Raw genomic sequence first — 26,557 nt, 5'->3', positions numbered from 1 at the left:
CGCTGGGCGACGCGGACACTCGACGGCGGCTCACCGTGGACAGGGCGCACGTGTCCAGGTCCACCACGCACACGCGGTGGTTGTTGGTGTCGGCGACGTACAGCACCTTCCCGCCGTCGCCCACGCACAGGCCGCCCGGCTCGGCCAGCGCGTCGCGTCCCAGCGGGGCAGCCGAGGGGCCGCCGTCCGGGGATCGTCCCGATCCCACCAGGGTCACGCACGCCCTTGTGCTGGGGTCCACGGCTTTAATCTCCACAGAGGTGAATGAGGAACAAGACGACGATAAAAAATTATATTAATAACTAAGCGATTGGCACGCGCTGGCAAGCGAGGGCCTCCCCATGCCGTGCGGAGTTTGTGAGGTTGTTGGTTCACACTTCACAACGCTGGTGAGCGCGGGTTGGTGAAGGCAGAGAGCGTAGACGTGGGAGCACAGAAGTAGAGTACAACGATGGCTTTTGCTGCACTGCCATCTGGTGCCTGCCCATCCAAGCAGTATCTGGGCTCAACTCTGCATAACTTCCAAGATCTAACAAATGTGGGTGCGTTCTGGGTGACTTGGTAATAGGCAATAAAATGATTTATTTTATTTAACCAGAAAGGCTCACTGAGTCTCAACACTCCATTTCAGGTGGATTCTGCATTAGGAGTCTTGGAAAATGTAATGAATTAGAGTTTGACTCATTGGAGGAAATTCGAGAACCCGGAGAAACCAAACATATGAGGGATGAACACACAAAAGTTCCGCACAGATAGATGAAACCCATCGCAACAACGTCATCTCCTCGCCACGCAGCAGTTGAAGCCGACAACACTAAGTACTAACCAGGCTCTAAAACACTACTTAGCTTCCGAGATGTGAAAACATCAGGTCGTGGAGGGGTAAACATTGTTCATCTCAACTCAAAAGCGAGTGACCTCTACATAGCGAGTGTTTCAAAAGTAGTGCAGATCCCAAGAAAGGGTTTGTATGGTAGCCACAAAATATATTTTGTGTTGTTGAGTTGTATAGGTGAGAACATCCCGAGCAAACTTTCTGTTAACACATTGTATCAATGAGTTCATTTATAAAACCACATGTTTAAAATTGCAACGATAACAAAGCCAAATTAATCGCACATGCTCGACACACAATAAGAAATGAGAAACAAGAATGGGGGAGAGGGTGCGGGTACAATTGAGTTCATCAGCAAACACAATAAACAGAGAACATTCGTTTAGGTTGGATAAACCTCAGCAGAGGATCCCTACAATCACTGTAGAGTTGATGAAGAGACTATAAAAGGTATTAATACAAAATCAGATAAATGTCAGCACTCATTAGGTCTGTCAATGAATCCCACGATCTCTTGAGTCTATGACCATATATTAACCAACCACATATGCATTGCTCCACACACCCAGTTTATCCTAGGGCTCTGTATATAGCAAAGAGTCACTGAAGCACTGTGCTTTTCAAGCTTTGACATTGAGCAAGTAACGGACGCATCAATTCATCGGGGTTTTTTTGGTCAAGTAAACACGCACCGAACGGTGTGAGAATCAATTTACTATGATTTGTACGCATTTTTATGCGAAGTACAAACTCATTTAACATTCAGGATAACGGAACAAACGAGATGGTAAAAAAAATACTTAAACGAATCGTGAACAAAATCGCAAAAGTGAATCATTAAATGCCTATTTTACATCCACGGTGAGACTGCAACAACTACACGTTTCATCTTCTTGGTTCTTTCGGTAAAGTCACATAGAAGGGAAGTAATAAAATAATAAAAATAAAACATATTTTATTATGTTTTATTTTTATTATTTTATTTTATGTTTTATTTTTATTATTTTATTACTTCCCTTCTACGTGACTTTACCGAAAGAACCAAGAAGATGAATCCCTGCAGTCACGAAAGCTTTAAATCGAAATTTAACTACACGTTTGGCTCTCCGCTGTTTTTTTTCATCGTGTTGAACCAAGCGTGCATTGTTCGGCAAGATGTCTGACATTTCCCTCCTCTTAGCAGCTTACATTCTCCCTAAGTGGTGCACTCTCAAGCAGCAGGGCTCTCTACTCATCCGCCAGGGTCCCTGCGAAGCGTCCGGCTGTGGCTCGCATCCACCGCAAATCTCGAGCGTAGGAGGAGGAAAGTGCCGCAGGGCACACGCACGGCCCACCACATCCCAGGGGGCTTTACCCCCACACCGCATTATCCTATTACGCGCGTCAAACCCGACGAGAGGTGCGGCCTCTCGTGTGAAAATCTCTGAGCCAAAACGGCGCAGCTTTGAGATTTAAAAAAAAAGTTTAGACAGCAGCACGGGGTGGTCCGGCTCACAGGCCTTTGCAAACCGCTAAGCGTAAATCTTACCTCACATGGGCATGGCCCAACCAATATGAGAGTCTCTGGGTTTAGTGTCTAATGTCGAAAATTATTTTTTATCATACTAGTGGGCTGGGGCCCAAGGCTAATTTTATCTCTTCACCTACCACAGTCTTGGCCTCAACAAAGTTAATTTTTATTGCACTTCTTTGCGGAAGGTTACCGACTTGTGTAAAATGGTAGCTTGCATTCAAGCAGTGCATAAAAAATAAGACCTACAGTGCAATTTATAAGCTGTAAAAGCACGTTTACAGTTCTTCTTAAATCACAACATTAACAGGTTTGAAGGACACTTGCAAATTAATGATTACAAACCTTTCCCGTGTGTAACTAATTCCCACAGTACCACAACAACAGCAGTTCAGAAACTCAAATTGAAACTTTCTGCCACAGCCAGGGATGGGTCTTAGTGTAAAATAACACTTTCTCCTGCCCCCCTGCATTCCAAACACATTACTTGTTTTTTTCCAGCCAACTGCTTTCCCACTAAATTGAGTTGTATTGAGACGACCCCGTTGGGCACTTCAGTGGGAGGATTAGTGTGACAAGATTAAGTTAGCAGTTTTTGAATTGGTTCATGTTAGTTTGAAATTCAATTTTCTTTACATTTTAAAATCACCAATTTGCCAAATCTTGCAAAACCACTCAAGTGGAACTAACTTTATTTACCGTGTGCATGCAAAGAGGGCTTGCTCAAGTTCCTACGGCAACCTGAGCTTTTACCTGGGCTGACCTCGGAACAAGTCCTGATATGAGAGGCCAGCGACATCCCTCACTTAGTTCACCTTCAGGACCATGTTTTGTGTGAATAACACAGCGGAAAAAATACAAAATTTATATATTATAGCTTGTAGTCGCCTATTTTATCACAACCCAAGCCTGCCTTGAAATTGCTTGCAATTATTACTAAGGATTTTTTTTTCTATGTACATCGATTCCTCACCCTCCACACCCGTTCACAGTGGGTAGAGAGAGAAAAGTGGTATGGAAGGGCATAGCAGATGGGGCCAAACCCACAGAACATGAGGACACAGGCCCATGGCCTTAGTGCTGATCCTGTAAGTCATATGGGCAATTCCTAGGTCTACACAGCCTGATTCGTAGTGGCCATTGAAAAATAGCATTCGAAACCCAGCGTAAAGAGCATTAATGAATAAACTAAATAAAGAAATATTAATATTCGCCAGCCGCTCTTCCGACCACTGAGAAATTAACACCCCAGTGCCCGGGGGGGGAGTCTCACTCTCTGATGGTCTTAAATGAGCCACGAAGAGGGGACAGCCTTGCCATCTGGCCCGTAATGTACACAGCTTTGTCTTTAGGGCTTTTCTCATCGTTCCAACACGTTTCATGGATACCGCCGAAGACGCTGGAAGGCAGAGGATGCGGGACCGTGCGACGCCTCACCTTGTGGTTGTAGGAGTCGGCCACGTAGAGCAGGCGACGCGACGCGTGCCACGCCACGCCCAGCGGGTGCTGCAGTTTGGCGTCCACGCCTTTCGCATCCACGTCTCCAAACGCAAACAGGTTCTGTTTCCCCCCCCACCACCACCACAGAGAAAGACGGTCGCTCAAACGATGCGCCATCGAGGTCATCAAAGGAAACTGTTGCGCAACTTGTGCACACGTGGAGCGGTTGCGTGGTGGTTAGCGCACTTGCGCTGCGAAGCTGCCAACCCGAGATCGATTCTCAGTCACGGCCAACATCTGTGATTTTTATAGCTAGCTCTGGGCATCCCCTTCGTTGACCCAGCCTCACATAAGTACCTTGTGCGATGTGTAAACATTGCCACTCGGGAAAACAATGATGGCCGGGCATGGTGCTTGCCACCCACCCCCTTGTGTGCTGTGCTGACCTTCATAGGTACTCGCTAACGGGACTTGCCCGAACAGTCTGTCAAGGCTTTAGGGAATCTTTGTCTTGGCTAGAAATAACATAACGGATACATAGAGCCAAGGTTCAAATAAAATATTAAAAATGTCAGTTTAAATTACTTTATGACCTTATTCTGAAACTGTTCACGTACTTAAATTTAAATGAATGTTCGTTTCCGCTTCTATTCCTGTTCAGCCAAAATTATTTTAAGACACAAGATATGTTAAAAGAATATAAAACTTATTTTTGAAATATAGGGTTCCGAAAAGCTTACTAGTATTTCAATTTGCTTCATATTTATATGATCGGTTAAGACTGTTTAATCATGCACACACTGTAAGAAGATGTACAATATTTTATTTTTGGTTAACAATGAAGAGTAATTGAGAAATGCAGAAAATACGAATGCACTGCAATAACAAAAACAATATTACAACGTTATTTCTTCGTGCAATGAATACTGGCTATTTACTCCAATTTTTTTCCAACAAAATCATGAAAAGAATCACATTATCATTCACAACCCGTATTCCCAGACATAAGGCTTGATAATAAGCGTTACGTATTCATCATTTGTTATGCTGCCGCCAGAAACAATTGGGCATCACATCCAGATGCACACCGAAGGTTGAATTGACCCAAAACACAGAGCCTGACGAATAACATTTCATTTTTCATTGCTTTGAATATGTATGGGTGGGAGGGAGAGAGGGGTGTGTTGCTGGGCTTTATTGCATGACTGCCTCCGGTTTTAGAAAGCAATTTTTTAACATGTCCCTCCATTACTTGTGATGAAACCATTTTATAGAACCATTAGCAACATCTGTATTTTACATTTACCCCTTGCTGTCATAGTGCCCATAACCACAGCATTAATCTTTCCACGCCTGTGCAATAATTCCTTTTTTAAAAACCCATGCATAAAACGTATAAACTTTTATACAGGTGGCTTTTACAGCACTTTTTAATCCAGCTGTCAATCAACTGTTGTAGAAGTCCTCCCCATATCACGTCAGTCATGGGGATTGTTTGACCATACTTCACCATGCTGGTCATTGGAAGTTGGTGAAGCGATGGGTTGGGGGGGGGGGGCAGGACAGGATCGGTGCATATTTCACAGGGCCACTGCTGTTAGCCGTAGCCGGGAATCGAACTTGAGTAACCGGGGTTCATAGTGCAGTGCGCTAAGGACTGCGTGACCAGTCCACCAGGCTCTTGCGCAGCGGGTAAGAAATCCACAAGTGCAACATCGACCTTTGTACAATGGTCCCCCCGAGACAACTCGGGGATTACGTCAGCAGAAGCATACACTTCTGAGAAATATATCGTTACAAAGTTGGTCTCTCTCACGCTAAAAGTGAACAGGCAAATAAATATTGAAATTTTCTGGCTGACTCAGGGTTCAGGGAACTGAACCACCAGCACTGAGAGCCTCAGTTCAACTCCAGGTTTTAGCCGCCCATGATTAAACCAGGTTCTCAAGTGTAGTGAGATGATGGTCTTAGGCCAATTGTTGATGGCTGCACAAATTCTCACATTAAATTAGATTTTGTGATGCATTTGAAATATACACTAGTTTGAGTGCAATTCCACTAACATTTCTCTATAGCAGCGCATGTGGCAAAGTGCAGTACTTCATTTGTGAGAATTTAACACGTCACTTGGAGTGATCTCAGAAGTAGTTTTGTGAGATCTCCATCCCCAAGCCGTTGTCGAACACAGGGGAGGTTGTATCCTCGCGTCGTGATACTACCAGAACAATTTGAATAAACATTGGGAAAAATAATAATACAATTTTGATTCCTTCACGTGGCAAACATCTTGTAGAGGTCTACTACACTTCACTATGAAAAATTGGCCGTACAACTTCACGGTCGAATGTTAAACACTGAACGTGGCTTAGCACGGAAGGCCGCCAGCTCGACCAGCAGATGAAGATAGGAAGTTTTGCAAACGTCGCCATACAGCGCAACTGATGTATTTTTACATTTTCAAGTAAATGCACGTATTTTTCTCAATAAATAATCTGTTGAGGCTACATTTTTAGCAATTAACTGCAACATGAGCAGACTTGAAAATGCAAACTGGCAAACGTTTATTAGTTTTATATTACATGTTCTGTTAACTTTAGTTCTAGTACATCATGGAAATGACTGCTTAAGGCTAAAACTCTGCTCAAGTTTGTTTGCCTTTTTAAGATACAAGAAAAAACTGAAGAGGTAAAGACAGACATTGCACATGATACTTACAGCACTAGGAGGCAAGATCACCCCATTTAAAAGGACACTCAGCCTGCATTTTCCTGCTGGCCAGAAATATTGAAGTCAACCCAAGCTATCGAAAGCATGCGTTGCCCAAAGTTTATTACTGATGATGATCTTCTTGGTTCTTTCGGTAAAGTCACGTAGAATGGAAATCATAAAATAATAAATAATAAAACATAATAAAATAATTTTATTGTTTTATTTTTTTTTCCATTCTATGTGACTTTACCGAAAGAACCAAGAAGATGAATCCCTGCAGTCACAAAAGCTTTAAATCGAAATTTGATGATGATGATGATGTAACAAGATGTTTTTGTTATATAGATACCTACATTTGTATAGTCCATTTATTGACAAAATGTGATTTGGGAAACATTTGACGAATTGGCAAGTTCTGTTTACGTGACAACCCTTACTAGTTGGCTGTGTCGGGTGGTGGCGGGTTTTAACGACACATTTATATATTTACGCGATCTACCCCAAAAAACCTCTATTATGGAAAACATTTGACATGTCCCATAAAGGCACAAATAATGATACAAACTAATTAAATTGCAATCCTAATCACGTGCATTCTATTATATACGAAGGGTAAAAAACCACAAAACGATTAAGCACATGCTAAAGCACCCATGTTTGTTTTCAGACAAGCTCCAATTCTAAACATTTAAGCGCTCGCACGGCAGGATTGCTTGGGGGAACAAAAAAAACCAAAACAAAACTGAAAAAAAAGATCGCTAAGTACTGGGCACATTCAGGCATTGGCTCACGACAAACCACTGAGCAAGAGCTTGCTAGTGCACAAGGGCGCATTGAGATGCACCATTATCCCTGGGCCTGTTTAAAATGTACTTGCAGCTCTGTCCAATTTAACCAATCTCTATTTGTTAGCTACACAGTCCTGTTGTCCCCTAACACAGCCCACGGCTGGCCACAAACCCCCGTGATTGCCGGTGCCTAGGGATTGGCAGACAGCCCAGGTCAATGCTTGCAGCATCACCAACTCAACGTCACTCTTATTACTGGCCACTAATTCTTTCACCCACCTGGAGTCAAATTTTTCCCGGAAACAATTAAGCTCGACATCAATGTCCAGACAGGCAATCATGGATCGTGTCATTTTATAAGACTGCCTCCTTTGCGCAATTGTGCAGATGTCCAGGATTTGCGGAGGAAAACGGGTCTGTAATTTAAAGTTTTCATTGAAAATAGGACAAAATCAATCGCATATTGAAGGCCCTGATGAGACATTATAGTTGCAAAGCAAATAAAAAAGATTTTGAATAAACCTTTGATTTAGCAACTAAAACACAGCCAATCAAAGTGCAATCATAATGTGATGTTGAATAAAGTTGGATTTTCAGTAGCGAGGAGCCAAAAAAATCGTGTTTTTTCCACTTTATCAATGTAAAATCACAATCAAACGTAAAATAGGAAGCTGCTTTATGTATATAAACTACCCCGACGGTATTAATTACCAACTTGTTCTATGAGACTATGGGCTTAGGGGTTGTGGTTTAATTACAGCACTGACACCGTTGTACTTTATTTGTATGAAAAGTAAGAGTAAACATTTTTTATTTATGCACACACATTACTAAAATTGTTGAGAAACATGCTTTATCTCAAATGGATTATTATTTTTGTGTTAGTGTTTTTTCTAGACTGAATATTGTTTTGACTATACTTTACTTTGTATATATCCGAGATCTCCCTTGCTTAAGAAACTTGAGCCTCAGTGGGCTCTCGCTTGGTTAAAAATAACGGTGATGTGCTGAATGTATAATCATCCCATGTGGTAGGTAAGGCATCTGGCCAACACAGGCATGGAAATTAATAAATTATGCAAAGTCCCACGCAGTCAACAATTGCCATCATCAATAACGTATTTGGAAGCAAGCTTAATTTCTCACTGAATATTTTCCATGTCTATAGTAGACTGGAGAAGGAGCGTGTCTAGTGGCCACAGCCATAGCAAAACCTAAACTAGATGCGGTGTCCCGGGCGTGAAAATATTTTCTGGAAGCTGACCCGGACAGTCCTGGCTGAAATTTAGTCCAGTGTGACATAATCGGATCAACTCAATCAGACTTCAAACGTGCGTGCATCTGCATGGGCATCTTTCGCAAGGCCGAGCGGTAGTGCACTTACCAACTGTTTCAGAGGATCGTGGTTCAAGAAATACGCGCAGTGTGCTTCACAGCAGACGGTCAAGATCCCGTGCTGTTATTCTAAAGACAGTAGGCCACGTGTGCCGACACTATGGTCCAAAATGTGAACGTTACCCACAAGTTACTTAATTGTTGAAAAACCACGTCAACATCACCCCCTACTGGCAGACAGTATCTGCTAGACCAGGGGTTGGCAACCTGCCACTCTTTAAGGACTGCTTCGCGACGTTATTTATTAAGGACCCACCGTCTCGTATCCACATTGCATTGCTGCTCCTAAAATATTGAGTTCTTTGACCGAATTCGAAAACAAAGCCTCCTCTTTATTTTGGTTTGCCGACCCCCATGCTAGAAGAATGGCACGAATACGAAGCGCACCAATGGTCTCGTGGGGAATCGAAAACTCATCCGTGGAGCTCGCAGTTACCATGGGGTCCCTCTCGCCTCCGACGAGCGCCTTGACAGCTCCATCGCGGAGAGACACGGCCCGCACGGCGCTGCTCTCGCTGTCCGCCACGTAGAGGCAGCCACCGCCAGCCTCAGGGGCGAACGAGAGCCCCGAAGGCTGTGCGAAACTGGCCTTGTGCGGGTATGAGTTGTTCCGGTTCTCCTCGTTGCCACTTCCAGCCAATCGCACGCAAGTTCCTGCTTTGTGCTCCTGGCTGCGGAACGGGAAAATGCCAATGAACGATGGCGATGCCAAAACGCACAAAAACAATCAGATGGCACACACAAAGCTCCCCGCTGCCCTGCTCCCCCGCTCGCACCCCATTATAGCCATACGGACAGGGGCAGTTAGTGGGTACCTATTAAGGCTGCCATAATTAACACGTACGATGCAAACGATGAATTAATGTGTCACTGTGAAGTGAATGCATTTACAAATTGATGCGATCGCCTCGTAAAAAAACCTCTTACGAACTAAATCTTTGCGACAAACAACATGGGAGAAGTCATGCTGGGCACAGCAGCCTTGCTTTCAACGAGCCAAAGTGGAGTGACCCACGGGACAGGAAAACGCAAATGGTATCACGTGGATGCGAGAGAAGCTGGCCAAATGAACCAAGTGCGTTCTCCCTTCGCGCCACAAAGTCTGAAGCACAAACACACAACGGTGGTGCACAGATAATCGATCTGGGTGAACAGCCAATCATACATTTCCCGCTGGGGTTTTAGCGCACATGGTAATAGGTACGCACTCATGAACATATGAAGTTGAAAAGAAAACCAACATGAGAATTGAGCCGTGGCAAGAAAGAGAGTCCCAAAACGCATCACATTTGGATGGCTGTGCAGTTTGTGCAAACTCTGACATTTTTAGAAGGCTCTTTGCAAGCAGCAGTGATTAAGTTGTCTCGAAACAGCTGTGGGGGTGGCGCGGCAGAGTGGTTAGTACACTTCGCCGTCAACGCGAGTTCGACTCGCAGCCACGGCGCACATCAGTAGCGATATATATCTGAGCGATTCTTGGGTTCCCCCGTCACCAACCTGCACTGACCAGCGTGATAGAATATGGCCACAACACTTTCAACCGACAGTGTGGGGGAGGCCCTCATCCCTTTGTGGATCAACAAAAGGCTGTACATTACATTATTATTATTATTAAAAGCTGTAGGCAGCCACAACAATGTGGACCACAACAAATTGTAGAGCAACAAGCAGTATGGCCTAGCCATGTGTTAACGTAGCTTAGCCATGCAGGTGTTTGCTGTTTAAATTCTCAAGGGGACCACACGCATAATAAACTGCATTCCCAGCGTGGCGGCGGTGATCGTGATAGATTATTTAGGCATACAGGGCAGTCGGCGCTTCACCACAAACGGCTGCAACGACATTACAGGCCACACAGACACAAAATACGCTTTTTTTCATTTTTTATATACAGCATGAGGCCACCTGCTTCGAAAAGGAATAAAAACACGCAAACGTAAAATCTTATGCCTGCCAGACATTTAAGGAGTGTACATTTTTGCAATGTATCTAAGCATGGGCTGTGACGCTGGGGAAATATGGTCGCATGTAGATCTGCAACTCGGAGCTCTGAATCATCTCCTGTTGAATAGTTTCCCTGTTGCACTCCCAACGGCGCTGTGATGGCCTGGGCAGGTAAAGCATGGATACGTTTCAAAATATATAAAAAATCAATCTGCCTTCATGAAGGTAGATAAAACAATCGTAGGTTATTTCTTAATATTGATATGTATTTATTTGCAATTGCTGAAAACAAACTTTCATTCATATATATTTTGATTAAAGGCCCCAACTCATCGCCACTCAGCGGCGAGGTCGTTCCTTTTCCTATGCTGCCCCCTTAATTTTTTGGAACTCTTTCACCCTGGCCATCCGTGCTTCTGACTCCCCGCCCTCTGTTGCTTCTCCTCCACCAATGACTGTCTCTTCTCTTACAACAATAAATATACTCACCTCCGTGTGCCCCGCGATGTGCATGCTACTGTTTTGTACAGAGTCTTTAGATCAGTGGTTCTTAACCTTTTTGGAGGTACTGAACCCCACCAGTTTCATATGCGCATTCACCGAACCCTTGTTAATTGGAAAAATAAAATATGATTCTTTCAAATTCAAAACATAGGTATATGTTTTACTGGTGCACAATCATATGAGTCGGGTGTGTGTCTCAACCTCCGCCGAACCCCTGAGACTGACTCACCAAACCCCTGGGGTTCGATCGAACCCAGGTTAAGAACCACTGATTTAGATGGTTGCATTTGTCATAAGCATCGCGATCTGTTGACACCACCCCACGTCGTGCCATTCCTAATGGCCTTGCATTGCCACGATCCATCTCGCTCCTTCACTTGGGCTAATTTTAATGCTCCATCTCCACAGTGGTGATCCTATTTGGCATGTTCCCTCCTGTGACTTGCCATTTCATTATCAATAATTTCCTGCAGTTAATTTCCATAGGTTGTAATCATGAACGTGTATTCAGAAAAGCTGAGATAGTTAACATTTTACGTTTTAATTTTTCCACTCCGAGTTTGGGAAAATATCTTCGAATAGTGCTGTGAATAGCTGAATACTCTTGTGATTTGTATTTTGTTAATTTATTCATGCAGTCTCAGTGTAGCTGTCCTATCTTTATGCATGTTACGATACATCTATTGTTGTTTTTAATCAACACATTCGTTTGTGAATGCTTCCACAACTGCGTCAGAATCCACAGAATAAAATGCATTATCATAGTCCACAAAAGCCTTATGTAAACATGATGGTTTTTTGGTGTTTTCTAGACTCTGCTTGATAGTATGTATGCAGTCAATGTTGGACTCAGTAAAGTGAGGAGAAAAAAGTTTAAAATCCCATGCACTTAAATAGAGGTAGCTATTTCCATCATAGCAGGAGAGTTACGCAGTTTCAGCTTAGGCATCTGCCCCATCTCTTAAGGATTCTAACAAAAGAATTGTGGCCACGCTTACCTACTGCGGGGAAGTTTTCCGTCTGAGAGGAAGTATGCCCAGATCTGGTGTGTCCCAGCCATGGCAATGAACAGGACACTGTCGGGTTCGCCATCTGTGGGGGCAGTCATGCATGCAGAAGACGTGGCAAGTAGAGGGGGGGGTGCAAGGATTCGACTCGGGAATCTATTATGTAACACTGCGGGGAACGGTAGTGGCCCATAGTGTCCGTACGGGTGATGTGAACCCATAACATACAACGCATGTATGTTTACCCAGTAGAGTTTGTTATCAATTTGCAACAGGCATTTAAATTATTAGGATAGAAAAAATAAGTTTCGTTTTCTGCAATGGGCTCTTTATTGGTCACGGAGGTAAACTATCCGTTGCTGATACGTCATTAACATTTCTTTTTTACGTGTAAGCACACGTTAAAAAAACGTAAAAGCCAACAAGATTTCAGGAATTTTAAACTAGTGAAGAAAGTTACGAAAGTAAAACATTTAACTCATTTCATTGTTTAAAATAGTTGTTTATCCTCAACGCTAATGACAGTTTGTTGGAGGGGTAATTAGGATTGAGAAATTGCACAACTAATTTACATTTCTGGCCACTTAAAAAAAACACACACACTTTTCCCTCAGGCTAGAACACATTACCATTTGCCAGCATACAATGAAAACAACATGCTAAAGGACGGAGCGACAAATAACATTCCCAATCTGTGCCCAACAATAGGAGCGTAAAGAGGTTACGGCGGAGGTTTTGGCGATGTAGAACGCACCTCCGATTAGCGTGATTGGCTACGCACAGTGCGAAAGACGTTCAACATACATGCATACATACATACACGCGTAGAACGGAGGAGCACGTTGGAAAGAAGGGGCAGGACAAAGGGAGCGTGAGGGAAGCTGAAGCAGTTATGGCTGGATACCAGCTGACAGAAGAGTGGACAGTGAGGACTCGATGCACTTAGGATGGTTGCCACGGTGAACGTGAAGATTTCGTGACCGAGGCCACGTCAACACCACATTGTCCCACCTACAGCGTTGATTAATCCATGCCATTGTCCTTGACAGCATTTAAAATGTTAATGATGATTAAGGGGTTTCTGCTGAGGTTAACTTGTGGTATTTGGTCTAATGCTGGAAGTAAAAAGTCTGAAAATAAGTTTTTGGATTCATTTAAGCAGTGGAATGACATAACCATAATGCAAGTGAACATCAGTGCACATATTTGTACAGCTATTGTGGTAGATGTTTAAAGTGCTTGCTTTTGTTAAGTTTATGTTATGAATTAACTTAAAATATCTGTGTATGGCAGACAGGTATATTATTTAAATGGCTGGCTGCCTGTTTGCAGGAAGAGACACATTGTGTAAATAAATAAATCAGTTGAATGTCGTTAATCTAAACAAATTAAATCGTGTTTGTTACAGTTTAATAAGCATAAGCCGGATCTGTCACTTTACATTTTTGAATAATACTGTTAAGTGAGGAATTCAATTTTTTTGTGCTGACAAATATTCGAAGACTGAATATACGGTTTATTTGGCAACATTTTATCAAAACATTGCATTGAAACGCCTTTAAATTCTCGAACAGTAAGTCCATTAATTAACCAAAAAAATCAAATGACGGCAAAACGAATAACATTACAAAATAACAAGCAATAGGGCGCTTAAAATAGTCCCAGGAATAACATCACATTACAGGCAAGACCCACACACAAGTGCGCAGTGGTACTGGAAAACTTCTTAAACCAAAGCCAGAACAGCTTCGCCCACAAAACAGAGGCTGGGGGTTACCGAAACTGGGGCATTGTTAACACATCAACTTACAGTAACTCCAAAATACAAATAGTTGAGGCTCTTCTTCTACTCACATATCTACCAACGGGGATTTTCTTGGGACGTTTTCGCACTGTATTGTTTTGTTTTAATTGTAAGGCGACGGGTGTTCACGGTGCGGCAAAAAGCTGGAAATAAATAAATACGTAATACTTCCAGTGGAGGTCCAACAAAAAGAAGAGGGCGGGGAAAAAAAGGCCGCAGCACCAGCGGCGCGGGGCAATCATGAAACAAGGAATGCTGCCACAAGTTGCCTTCATAGCAGGCAGCAGCACGAGCAAAGTTTACGAGCGCAAGGCGGCTACGCAGTTTCTATACTGGTGCAGCCAGTGCTGCGACTAAGGCAATCAACTGTGTATGGATACGTGACAACAACAAAAACAATCACTCAACTACCTTCATTTGTAGGTGCAGTTCGAAATGTGTAATTTTGTAATGAATAAATTCAATATCGCGGATTTCCATACTTATTAAGCGTTGCCTTTTTATCAGAGCTAAGAAGCATTTTGGGCCACGAAAGAAATATACCCATACGCATAAGCGCAGGTGTAAGATTTCCCCCATTATTTAATGAGAACATTAAACCAATAAAGCTGTGACCTTTCTGGGATTACGGAGGCCTGCTTAAGGCCAGAGTCTTCATAAATTAGCAAAAGTGCAGGCGTCTTTCAAAAATGTTTTGTTTATTTTTTAAGTAAAGTACCCTGGGCAGATTTCTGAATTGTTGAGGGGGCGCATGCAATGCCATTGGGTACTGAACCAGCAGGTTTTTTGGAAGCCTCATTCCAATCCAGGCGAAGGGAAGTGAAGTAAGAGTTTCTGCTCAATCTAGAGGGAGACCCTTCTCTCATTTGACAAACTTGAAATGAAGAAAAACTCATTAAATTAATCACTAACACTGCAGTGCAAAAGACAGAGGGCTCACAGTTTGGGTGAATGACTTCTTGCTCAGTGGAGAGTGCAGAAAGACTGACTTAAAATTTGATACGGCACTTTAAACTGCGCTGTATAACTATTACTAAACTATACATTTCGATCAAGCTCTCTGTTGTAAAATGGTGCCATTGCTTAAATGTTAGCCTGTGATATATATGTTACAAAGCAGGATTAATGGTGTCGTATTTTTTTTTTTTTGCACTACCAACGCAGCTCCTTAATCGTTCATTTGAAATCTTCAGTCATGTCCCATGGTCAAAGTTCATTCACAAAAGATGCATTTTAATAAGCAATCTTAATACGTGGCTGGACTTGATTTCAAATCAAGATTGATTTCACAAGCTGATAAGTGCACAAAACACGTGTAATGTCGCAAGACGGCCAAAATTTCATGCACCAGCCCAGCAGTGAAATGGTACATGTTGATGTGATTGTCAGGAAGGTCACTCAGAGATCAGGTGAGCAAATTAAAAACATGCAAACGTAGTTCCGCCTTTATTTTTTGCCAACTGTAGCCAACTGTCATCGACAGGCATTTTAAAACCAATTTTCGTGACAAATGAAGATTACTTTGGCGGACATCATGCGAAGAGAGTATGTCCAATTTTCCTTGGTTCCCATCGTTAATTAAAATAATAACAAACATGTCAGTTTCCTCTGTTTTGAACAGAATCAATATTGTATGTTATGAAATATTAACATCATGAGACAGAAACGTACAATATGTCTTTATTTTTGGTAATTTATATTCCCTGCACGTTGCAGCTAATAAATATATATATGATTCTTCAATTAAGATGAGGAAGGGTTGATATTATTTTAAATGTCAATTACTTTACTCAAGTCACATACTTACTGCCTTATTCATTATTCATCATCAAGGCAAAATGTTGACTTTGGGCTGGACGGAAATAACTGCGTACTAAAAAGAATGGCAATAGTTAAAGCTATTATTATTGTCGAAGTGTGTGCTTTGCATGGAACAGACCTGCAATGCTGCCAAGGACCAGGTCCCAGGGGGAGCTGATTGGCTGCTTTAGACCAGGAAGGCCGCCCTCCTTGTCCGTGCCTTGCGACCCCGTGCCGACGAGTGTACTCACTCTCTTCTGTGTCATATCCACCTGTCGTAAGAGCCGTGGGCATGCAGTGACCAAGACAGTTCCGACAAAGAGAAATCCATGAGTTTCATATGATTGCATTATGTAAATACACGTACAGCCTTTCCGTTAAGCCACTGCAGGATGAGGCGCCTTCTCCACGCCGTGCGGGTTGTGGGGATTATTTGACTATCCTTTGTCACGATGGTCAGTGCGTGTTGGTGAAGGAGGGGAGCGTGGATGTGAGAGCATAGCAGCACAGCACGACTGATTTTGCTATGTTTATAAATGGGAAGGAAAAACCGGAGGACCCAGAGAAAAATCTACATGACCACAGAGAGAGAGACATGCAAACTCCAAAAATACAGGCATCAGGGTCGGGATCGAACCAACGACCTCCTGTATACCAGGCGAGGTAGTTAACATCTCGCCACCGCGGCCACCAAACGTAGCTCACAACAAATGTATGCGTATGGGAGGGGCTTACGAGCCGGACGAGGTGGTTGTTCGTGTCGGCCACAAAGATGTGCTGACCCCGTACACAAACTCCCTGGGGCGAGTTGAAGCGAGCCTCCGAAAATTCTCCATCCACACAGCCCGGCTCGGGATCTGGGGTGGGACCAGGTGGGTGGAGCGCAGTGGTGGTAGCATCAGGACAAGCGTAACGTAAATCCAGGCATCATTAAGCGGGGTAGCGCACGGGAAACATAGCACGCAGGCTCTCACACCCATTTAAGATGTTGGTTCAGCGCAAGTGCAAGCAAGACAAATGAAGGCATCATTGAACACAAGTGGAAAATAAAGTGAGCGATTTTTTCAATTCCATAATTAAAATCCTGAAAACTAACTCCGAGCAGCATTGCTCCTGTTGGGAAAAGGAACGCATAAAAAATGGGAAAAGTTCATTCGAACACTCTTTGTGTTGTGGGGTTTGTAGCAACAATAACAAATGCAGCTACGTTCATTGTGAAGGTACATACATAAAGCATTGGCTGCATGTCCATGGTAAGAAGAAACTATTTATCTGTAAGTGCTCTGATGTTGTATGCCGGAATGCCCCACATGGGTCTGCCAAAACCTTCAACAAAAATCCGTCATCACAGAGAAATGTCCCATCAGACTTTGCATTACACCATGTTCTTTTTTTACACTCTGCTAAATATACATGCATGTCCACAGGCACAATCTCACTTTCAATGCAATAACCTTTTGGACACGTAATCCTTCTAACATGATAAATGTACTGCAGAGTGCTTTTGTACACTTGTACCTAAGAATCTGGTCATCCGAATACGTGAGGTACAACCTTAGGTTCCACGTCGTTTGGGACCCAATATCTCAAGCATTGACCCTGCTTTCATATACAAATGCCCATTTGAAAGAGAGACAGCCAAAGAAAAACAAATAGCTTTTGTCTTGTAGCTACATACCTAGACTGGGTGTCCCAAGTTGTCATATATGACTTTTAAGTGTTGTTGATAAGATTGTTTTTTTTATATAGCCAAGAAAACCGTTATGGTACACTAGTAGATATGTCACTACGACATCAATCGAATATAACTTAAAAATGTATCAATTCAGTGATGTCACTAGAACCCGCTTCAATTTAAGGTTTTCTCATTAAAGCAGACTCAAATTCACGTCTTCAAACATGGGACACGCTGCTCCTTGGTTCTTTCGGTAAAGTCACGTAGAAAGAAATTAAATTACTTTGCCGAAAGAACCAAAGAGTACTTCCTGCAGTCACAAAAGCATTGGGAACACACTGCTTAGACCCATATCTACCACATCTGCATATTATGGAGCTGCATCTTCCATTACATTTCCACAACTCGCATTCACAACTTGCCTCCACAGCTCAACGAGCAGCAAAATTAAATGTGCACTTCCAATAATTTTATACGAAGTCCTCCAAAAAAACCTAATCATTTTTCCACAGAACTGCTGCAATGGGTAAAAAGTGAAAGGACAGTGGGGGCAGGGGGGGGGGAACTTTCATAAGCTATTTCGGCCTAAACTGCACCACTCCAAAGGAAATACCCGGCACCTGCACTGCGGGTACGCCAGCCATATCAAGAACCGCAGGTGTGTGTGGGCACTAGCTGCACAGCGCGCTATTGTGCACAGAGGGATCGTTGCCGCCAAAGTTTTAAGACACGGCCAAGCGGGCAAGGCCTTGAGCGCGGGATCGGCAATAAAGAAGAGCGCTGGCATCGCCGGCGACACGGGGAAAACGGGAATGCCGGGAACCCGCGGAGGGAGTAAAAAAAAAACTCTGAACCAACGCTTAAACGCGTTCATCGGCGATTGGGTTTTGTCAACGGGTTAGGCGACAAACACGGACCCCCGTACCGTGGCGTGAGACCGAAATCTGTCGGGGACAAAAAAAAATCAAACGGGTGCGTACAGTGCGGCGGTGGAAAAGTAACACCGCGAGATTTCTGATAATCCCTCAAGCCTGCGCTTCCTGTTGTGCCGGTGGTACTGGGTCTGCAAAGAAGTGCGACTGACAAAGCGCCGTGAACATTGCGACATCAAGTGGGACGAATCCAACAAAGATGCTGGCCGCAGTTTCAGCGATTGAGCTTGCTGGCGCTTTTTTGTGCCATTCGTTTTTTTTTACTGAAGTTTTGGTAAAAAGAAAGCCATCTTTTGTGAGTAAAAACGGAGCGCATTAAAAAGCCATTAGTTAATGTTCGCAACATGTGGGTGTGCAGAATAAAGCACACAGGATATTTTAAAATAACAGAGGTATTTTTCCCCAAGCCAGAGTTTAATTCTTGATGAGCATTTAATGGTATTGTAGTGTGACACTGCCCTCTGCAGATTTCACAAGTATTTCAAATGCCAATACAAACCCGTGACTGCTAATTATACTTTAAGATTTTATGATAACATTTGAAAATAATTCTGTCAATGAAAATGATGTAATAATTTTTTGGTGAGGATCATTTTAAATCCCGATGGTAGGGCCTTACGGCTGCCCGACTGTCGCCAAAAACCGCACACGGCTGATGTAATAAATACAGCCGTCTCGATACGCAGATAATCCCTCCAAACCAAACCGCCTTCAACGAGCTCGTGCATTCGTAAAACATGACGCATGTGCCCACAACCCATTAGCGCAAGTCTGGCAATGAAAGGGACACGCAAGCCACGCTGACCTAAATCCAGAAGAGAACTCTCTTCATCTGCAGCCCCTGCCTTGCTCACAGGCTCACCTCCAACGCAGTGCAGCACTCGGCCACTGCTGTCCGTCACGAGGACGGTGTGGTGGGCCGTGTCTGCCACGACCAGCCTCTCCTCGCTATCAGCGTTGAGGGCACGCGTCGTGCACACCTTCCCCGGGAAGAGCAGCAGGGAAGGCGGGAGGGAGTCCTTGTACGGCTTCACTCCGACGCTCTTTGCATTCAGCTCACCCTTTTCTCTAGGGACAAAAACACCAACCATCATCATTTTCAAAAAAACACTATTTAAACCAGGTAAGAGTGTATTGAAAGCCAAAGTCTCCTTTTGAGCCCGCAATGCAATGCAATACATTAATGAATAATAAACATGGTAAACACAACACATTTCACAACAATTGAGAATAAAGCAGTGTAAATATTACTTCAAGATAATAATATTAGGTGCTTTGAAGGACTTAACTAAGAGTACATGAGAATTGGTTCTCTGACAAGGTTTGTTTTGAAAAGTTCACAAACTAATGAGCTTTACTGCTCCCAATAAAGACCTGACACAAACATCTGAACCCAATTCATGAGAAACTCTTAAATGGCGAACAAAAATTTAACCGAATGCCAACAGAAGCTCACACTACAAAAAAAGGCAGCAACAATGGCAGTCCAAATAATACCTCGTAAAAGTGTCATCACAAAGATGCAGGAAATGTTTTGTGAAGCATCTTGAGAAACAAAAGTGGAAGAAGATTCACCCTGCGTTTATAACCGGGCGGATATCACGAGTTTATTTTCAAGCTCAGACACGGAAAAAACAGTATCCACCAATAGCGCCCCCCCATCACGCCCCACCATATCGATGGCAATCAGACAAGCTCAAATTACCCTCCCGGTAGGCAGCACCTATCTTACCCAGCACTGCCCGCACAGCGAGCAGCATGCTGCCCCCCTTCCCCCGTCTCTTCCGTCCGGCAGCTGAGTCGGCGCTCACCGGTAGTAGCGCAGCGCCGCCGACACAAACGAGTGCAGTGTGGCCGCTCGGCCCTCGCCGACAAGCGCCAGCAGCGGGTTGGCCCGAGGGCCCAGCACCAAAAGCGTGGGCCAGCACGACACACTGAGGTCCTGCCAGAGGCTTGCTTCCCCGTCACATGCCACCGGGTGGCCGATGGCGTAGCGCAGGACGGCCGCGCGCACGCTGGCCGTGAGCTTCTCGTGCGGAAACTTGGCCGAGTGCACGCCGACCACCAGCAGTCCGTCTGCCGGGCGGAGGGAGGCAGAGGTTAAACTCACGGTTATGGCCAGATGTGAGGTCGAAGGGAGGGTTTAACGTCACAACTAATGTTTTGCTTTCTTTGATGCCATCAGATGAGACGAAGCAAATCGTATTAAAAACTCTTCCTGTGATGTGAGAGAATGGCCCAGAAAGATAAAAGTCACAAAACTGTTTCTAAGTCACTGCAATAGATCGCTATATCACACCAGGGGCACGGATTGTTTAATGCCCTGCAAAGAGTATTTTTTGCATGTCAAAAAACTTAAATGTTCAAGTTTTTGAGCTGGAATTTGTAAAATTTTAACAAAAAACTAGTTTAAATGTGACGGGTTATTTGTAAAGTCGATGCTAACCAGGCTGAGTCCAACAAATTGCAATATTTGAGAACCCGGTTTAATCCTGGGCATCTGCTCAGATTCAAGCCCAGGATATCAGCAGTGCCAGATGAGTGTTGTGATCCCAGCACTATCCAGTCACATCTGATAAGAGTTTAGCCGTTAATTCAAAGTTAAGTTTGTAACCTCGAGTGAAGCTGCAATCGCAAGCCTACTCATAATGAGAAACACTCTTGCACTGGGTATGCAATGAATGGCTGTCCAAGCAATTTGATGAATTGGCACTTTTCGTGGTAAAGTAATGAAATTCGATTCAAGAGCTGATTCTTTTGTACTACTGCGGTGAACGTATTTACTCGAGCGGTAGTAGGGGTCACGTGAATCAATTTTATCCAACGTCAATTCATTGACAATAATTGATCCTCAAACGCATGATTTAATGCAATTATCATAGGTGTAAGAATCGATTATTAAGTAAAACTGTGATCACTGCATTATTACATACCTACATGTGAACACAGTAAGAATTTTAATGCAATTAAATTGAAATGTTTTGTTTTATCAAAAGTTTTTTTCATATATATTCCATGAAAAAATATATCTGGTGTCAATGGATTTTTACCTGGCGATACAGGTATTCAATTACATATCTTAATTAGAACTCAAAATCTCCACAACCACTGACAGAAATTTTAGTCAAAAACCATTTACCCTATTGTATGATTGACAGGCACAGACACTTTGGCATTATTGCTTTAGAGGGTATATATTCGTAACATCCACTTGTGTTTCTATCGCTGACAAAACTTGGGATGTGAGACATGTGCCTACATGCAGCGATAACCACATGTAAGTCCATCCCGTCGAAACAAACAAACCAACCCCGCAATTCATGTTTGCCTTGGCAAAACTACGTGGCTTACCCAACGACATTATGCAACAAAAATTAATCGGAGGGTATTAAAGATCGATTTATTTCAGTGCTCAATACAACCCAATCAAGTGGGTATAACATTTCTGCGCCGGTCTTTGGCGCATTCATCAGTTGCTTTTAATAGACGTGGGTGACGACTCCACAAAACCCGTCTTTTAAAGAGGGCAGCCTCCCACAACATCAGTCACCATAGCTATGCTTGGCTCCCGTTTGCTGCTGTTATGCTTGGACGCGTTTCACGTTTGCCTGGTCAATGTTTCCCTTTCTAAACATCCCTGAAAGCATCTCACTCAGGACTCCTGCCACCAGGCGAGCCCCTCTGTCAACACTCGGCTGTCACCATTTGACGAAGAAGCCAAACGGGCCACGGAGGCACACCGCAAACGCTCCCTTTTGTGAATCCTCGCTTATCAACATCATCGCTCTGAATGCAAACGTCACCTTTCTTGCGTGGCGTTTACAGCAAATATCACTCGCTGTTCCAACCAAATGTCACTGCTTAGAAGACCACACAATATCTAAATGGCGCTCAGTACATGTTTACAATAAAATGCGTTGGCCAAATGCTTTTAGTAATTCTCAGCATTATTGATTTTAATGAACGTCTGATGGTTTTGTGGTCATATGAGACTGCGACTCATATCCTCGGATTATAGCACGTTGGTTACAAACGATGGATGTTATGCAAGTCGGCCTCAGAGAAATAATTAAGCAATTATGGCTTTTTTTTGCCATTTCAATACGCATACCATGGTCTGACAGGGGCCTTGTAAAAACAAATCGCCGTTTAAATGCCCACACGGTCGAACCGTTACAGTGAGAGAAATAATAAAACAAATTCACAGAAGAAAAAAGGTAATCCATTTTACAAACCACTGCATATTGGGTCTCCAAAAAGTAAATTTCATAAAACACTTTACGGTGCAATAAATGACTCACCCTTGCTGAAAAATACATAAATATAAAAAGAGGTCACTGCATCACATCACTAGTTTGAAACGCAGCTGGAAAGATGACAACTCAAGTGACTTGGGTAAACGTGCCAAACTCCACAGTTGCCCTCTCACCATACCCACATTAACCTCACAGTCCTCAATCTCATCGAACAGTGCCTGCACAGCAGAATGCAATGCATCAAAGGTCATGGTCACTTAGTAGGCTAGGCTTAAGGGGTCAGACTCAATATTTCACATTATTACAAACCACATCCACAAACCCTAATCGTGATCTGTCAAGGCGGCAATGGGACACACTATTCCCGCAGGCGTAAAGGCAAAGGCATGTCGCCTTAGGGCTGCGAAGCAATCGGGCTTGTGTGCGGACGTGTGGCGAAGGTGGCGATTGGCTGGGCATTGGGTAGGCACCTTTCTCTGAGAACTTTTCCTCCAGGGCATGCAGGTCCGGGAGAATGTGCATGCAGTTGATGCAGCAGAAGGTGAAGAAGTCCACCACCAGCACCTTGCCCTGTAGGTCTGCGTGCAGCGAAAGAGGTCGCTCCACATTGACCCACTCCAGGTCTAAAAGGCGACAAGAAACGCCGGCACGTCAATATCCGGTAGGGTCAGGTGGGCCCGTGCTCATCAAATCTCCTGAGTCAGCAGCTTGGGATTCAAACAGCAAGCTCGGACGCCACGTGATTATGCACCAAAGGAATTATCGCTGCAAAGAATGCACACGGCGAGTGCTCGCAGAGCAATTCTTTTGCTACGGAGTGTGAAGCTATAAAGTAATATAGCACTTTTTTATATTTGCCGAAAGCCAAACACCTTGAATGTGCACGATCTTGCGAAATCTCAGATGGTGAGTAGATTTGCGAGACCTGGTTAGTATTTGAAAGGGTGACCAACAGGGCTTGCCAGATGTTGTAGACATAGAACTGCAAGGTGGTACAACTGAGTGTCTCCCCCTCGCATGGTTTCTTGCTATAAATGCGGTGACATTGAAATGCTATAAAAATCATTGTTGTATTGTAAAACCGTCCATTCATTTATGTAATTAGCCAAACATCCCAATGCTGAACCATATTTGAAAAAAATGACTTGAGACCCCCGAGAGGGTTTTTTGTATAGATGCTTAACATTAAAAGTAATTGACAAATTACTTACGTTTTAACACATTCACATTATAAGCATTGAGATTAAAATGGGATGTTTAAAAAGATTAACAAATGTCTTTGAGATGTGGTGCAGGCTCTATTTGCTTGGAATGACAGCGAACCTTTACACTGGCTTATAACAGCTTAAGTTTGGCAAGGGTGCAAGCCTAACTGTAACCACCACCACGAGCCAGTGACAGAAAGGGACGTGGCTCATGCCCTTGGCACATTGCCAATGAGGCCAGGTTTAGGGTTTCTGGCCAGTGAACCCTGAACTTGATTTCAAAACGTCCAACAACAAAAAAACCTACAAGGAATTTAAATTGATGTTAAGCAAGCACAAAATGCCAATTAGGCAATGTTTAATCTAACTAGCCTTTTTAAGGACAGGATAAATATTTGGAAGTTTTTTTTTGTCTTTTATATTATTTTTACGCAGTTAACAGAAGGATTTTGAGAAAATCTATTGGGGATATCAATAGTGGCGTGCCTGGTTCAATAGGAATTTAGAACACTTGCACTCTATGTTCTATTTAAGTAGGGGCTGATGTTTATACTTTAAAAAATATGTGGTGTAGACTTCCATGATTTAATCCTCACAGCTGGTAAAACAGATATACAACTGTAGCCATGAAAGTACATCAGAAGCAAAGCGAAATGTTGGGAGAGAGAGAAAACTCATTGATGAATCAATACCTTTATATACGCAGAAGAGTAGCGATATAAATAAATACAGAGACGAGAGAGGTGGAATTCAGCCAGTGACTTGAACAACACGTCACTAAAAGCTATGTTAATACCCAAGCACATGTTATCGAGGTCAAGCCGTGCTAAAGGAATTTCAGAACATCTCATAATACCAAATCAATACCACCATATTTAAATTACCTTTCCATACACCATCTCCCACAAGGGGCGGGATAGCAATAGCTGTCCACCTCGAGTTGCTAAGATATATTCTTGTAACTTAATTTTTCATAGCTGAGCTCAAAGCAATACGATACCCTTGCCAAATTGAGAAAGTGTGCGGGCCAAGGTCTGGAATCGTTTCGTGGGGGGGAGGGGTGGAGGCGCTTATCAAAATCGTGGCGCGGTCAAAACTTCCACCAGCCACACGGCGACTTCACCGTGAAGACACACGAAAGCGTGCTCAGTACATTCCGTGAAAACCGGGGGAACTTACCCCAAGACATGGACCCGCACGGAAGCCAAGGTTCATGAACCACCCTGAAATATGGAACAATATTTATAGATATTTAGAGCGGAGCATTTTTCAACTCGCTCTTTTTTTCTTAAGGCTCTCGACTTCGATTCCAGTCCCGTGGTAACTAATAAAGATTAATGGGCCAACCATTTTTGGGAGACGAAGAGTGGGGGGCGGGGGCGGTGCGGAATATAAATGGTAATGATGGCTTGTGTCACGTTGTTCATACTCTCAAGACAAGAGAGATTCCTGTACTCGTGCTGTGCGCTGTTGTGCGTTGCACACTCCACCAGCCAGCAGACAAGGTCAGAACTATGTCAATGCGGTGACTCTTTTTTTATTAATTAGCTCTTAGCTCTGTCGTCTGTCTGTAGCGGGGAGGCGGGCGGGACGGGGGCGAACACAATAAATCTCGTAAAAATGTATCAAATATGAACTGAAGTTTAGTGTAATGTTTTATTGCTATTAGGGACTTACCCAATGGGAAAAACCTGCCAAATAAATGAAACGGTCGCCCAAAACAAGCACCGAAGGAATTCACAAAACGGCACTAAAGGGGAGGGGGGCAAGCCTCGTCTCTCTCCTCCCGATGATGGCATGACAGGTGCTGTCCTCTCGCGACATCAAAGGTCATGCGCCGCGAGACGTCATGTCATTATGCAGCTTTAAATATAAGTTATCGCGAATGAAACACTTCTTAGGTGATGGTCAGATATGCAACGTTGTGCTGTAGACACTTGCATTAATAGTTTCTTAAAGCGCGAGTGCTTCTTTTATATATTTTTTTATCTCGTTCTTTCCTTTCGCACTAAAGGCAGGGGGAACCACAGCGAATGATGTGAATTGGGACCGTACCCTTGTGCACATGGCTGCTACCGGCAGCCGAGGTCCTAGTACTTAAAACCCCTTCGCTCTTTAGCATTGACACTGTGTAGGCAAAGCTTCAAAAACAATTACCTTCACGACCCCACTCACCGACAGTCAGGGGTCAATAGTACAATGCACATCACTGTGTAAGAGAGCACACGTATATATGTATATACGTCATGACCGGCAGTCAAATGGTTTAGAAATACATATTTTGAAAACTGTGCTAAACTAACGTCACTTATTTTAGAAGTCCTACCGTACCATAATCATGGTACACAGTAGTAGAATTAAGAGGTGCACAGTGTGTTTTAATAAAATGGATTTTACCCATGAGCCTTTCGATGTCTTAAATGTCCTGTTCAACATTTTTACCAACCCTTTGTATACACAGTATAACAGCACCAACATGCATGGTCTATCCACTGCTGAATGAAAGCCTTCCCAAGATGTCGCCATCTCTTACGGGCTAGTGATGCAACAATCCAAATCCAGCTCTTGCCCACCAGCTGATTTCATCGCTCCACCTGTGTGGAAGATGTCCTCTCGGGCGTGTTTTCTCCTTTGGATAAATATGTTGACAATAGATGTTGAGAAAGCACGTCCACCGAGGAGATGGAGCAATCGAATCAGCCCATGTGCAACTGCGAGGTGGATTGTTACATCACAAACCCATGAGATTTGGC

At 43.5% G+C, this 26,557-nt stretch overlaps 1 protein-coding gene across 5 annotated transcripts in view; it reads right to left on the bottom strand.

Annotated features, from left to right (window-relative positions):
• The window catches only part of NHLRC2 (NHL repeat containing 2), a 42,718-nt gene that overhangs the window by 7,883 nt on the left and 8,278 nt on the right, over positions 1-26,557 (bottom strand). For 4 of the 5 annotated variants that reach the window (XM_078855365.1, XM_078855368.1, XM_078855364.1 and 1 more), the window contains exons 2-10: positions 23,070-23,222; positions 20,155-20,419; positions 19,206-19,411; positions 16,472-16,593; positions 15,876-16,008; positions 12,124-12,217; positions 9,114-9,348; positions 3,783-3,905; positions 35-250 (exon numbers count right to left, since the gene is read on the bottom strand). In XM_078855365.1, the coding sequence (XP_078711491.1) occupies positions 35-250; positions 3,783-3,905; positions 9,114-9,348; positions 12,124-12,217; positions 15,876-16,008; positions 16,472-16,593; positions 19,206-19,411; positions 20,155-20,419; positions 23,070-23,222 (1,547 nt within the window). The remainder of the gene's footprint in view (positions 1-34; positions 251-3,782; positions 3,906-9,113; positions 9,349-12,123; positions 12,218-15,875; positions 16,009-16,471; positions 16,594-19,205; positions 19,412-20,154; positions 20,420-23,069; positions 23,223-26,557) is intronic. The other variant, XM_078855366.1, reaches the window with a different exon arrangement.

Source organism: Lampetra fluviatilis, chromosome 4 (assembly GCF_964198595.1).
Source record: "Lampetra fluviatilis chromosome 4, kcLamFluv1.1, whole genome shotgun sequence".
NCBI lineage: Eukaryota > Metazoa > Chordata > Hyperoartia > Petromyzontiformes > Petromyzontidae > Lampetra > Lampetra fluviatilis.
Note: the sequence above shows the minus strand (reverse complement) of the source record. Positions and strands in the feature narration are given on the sequence as shown.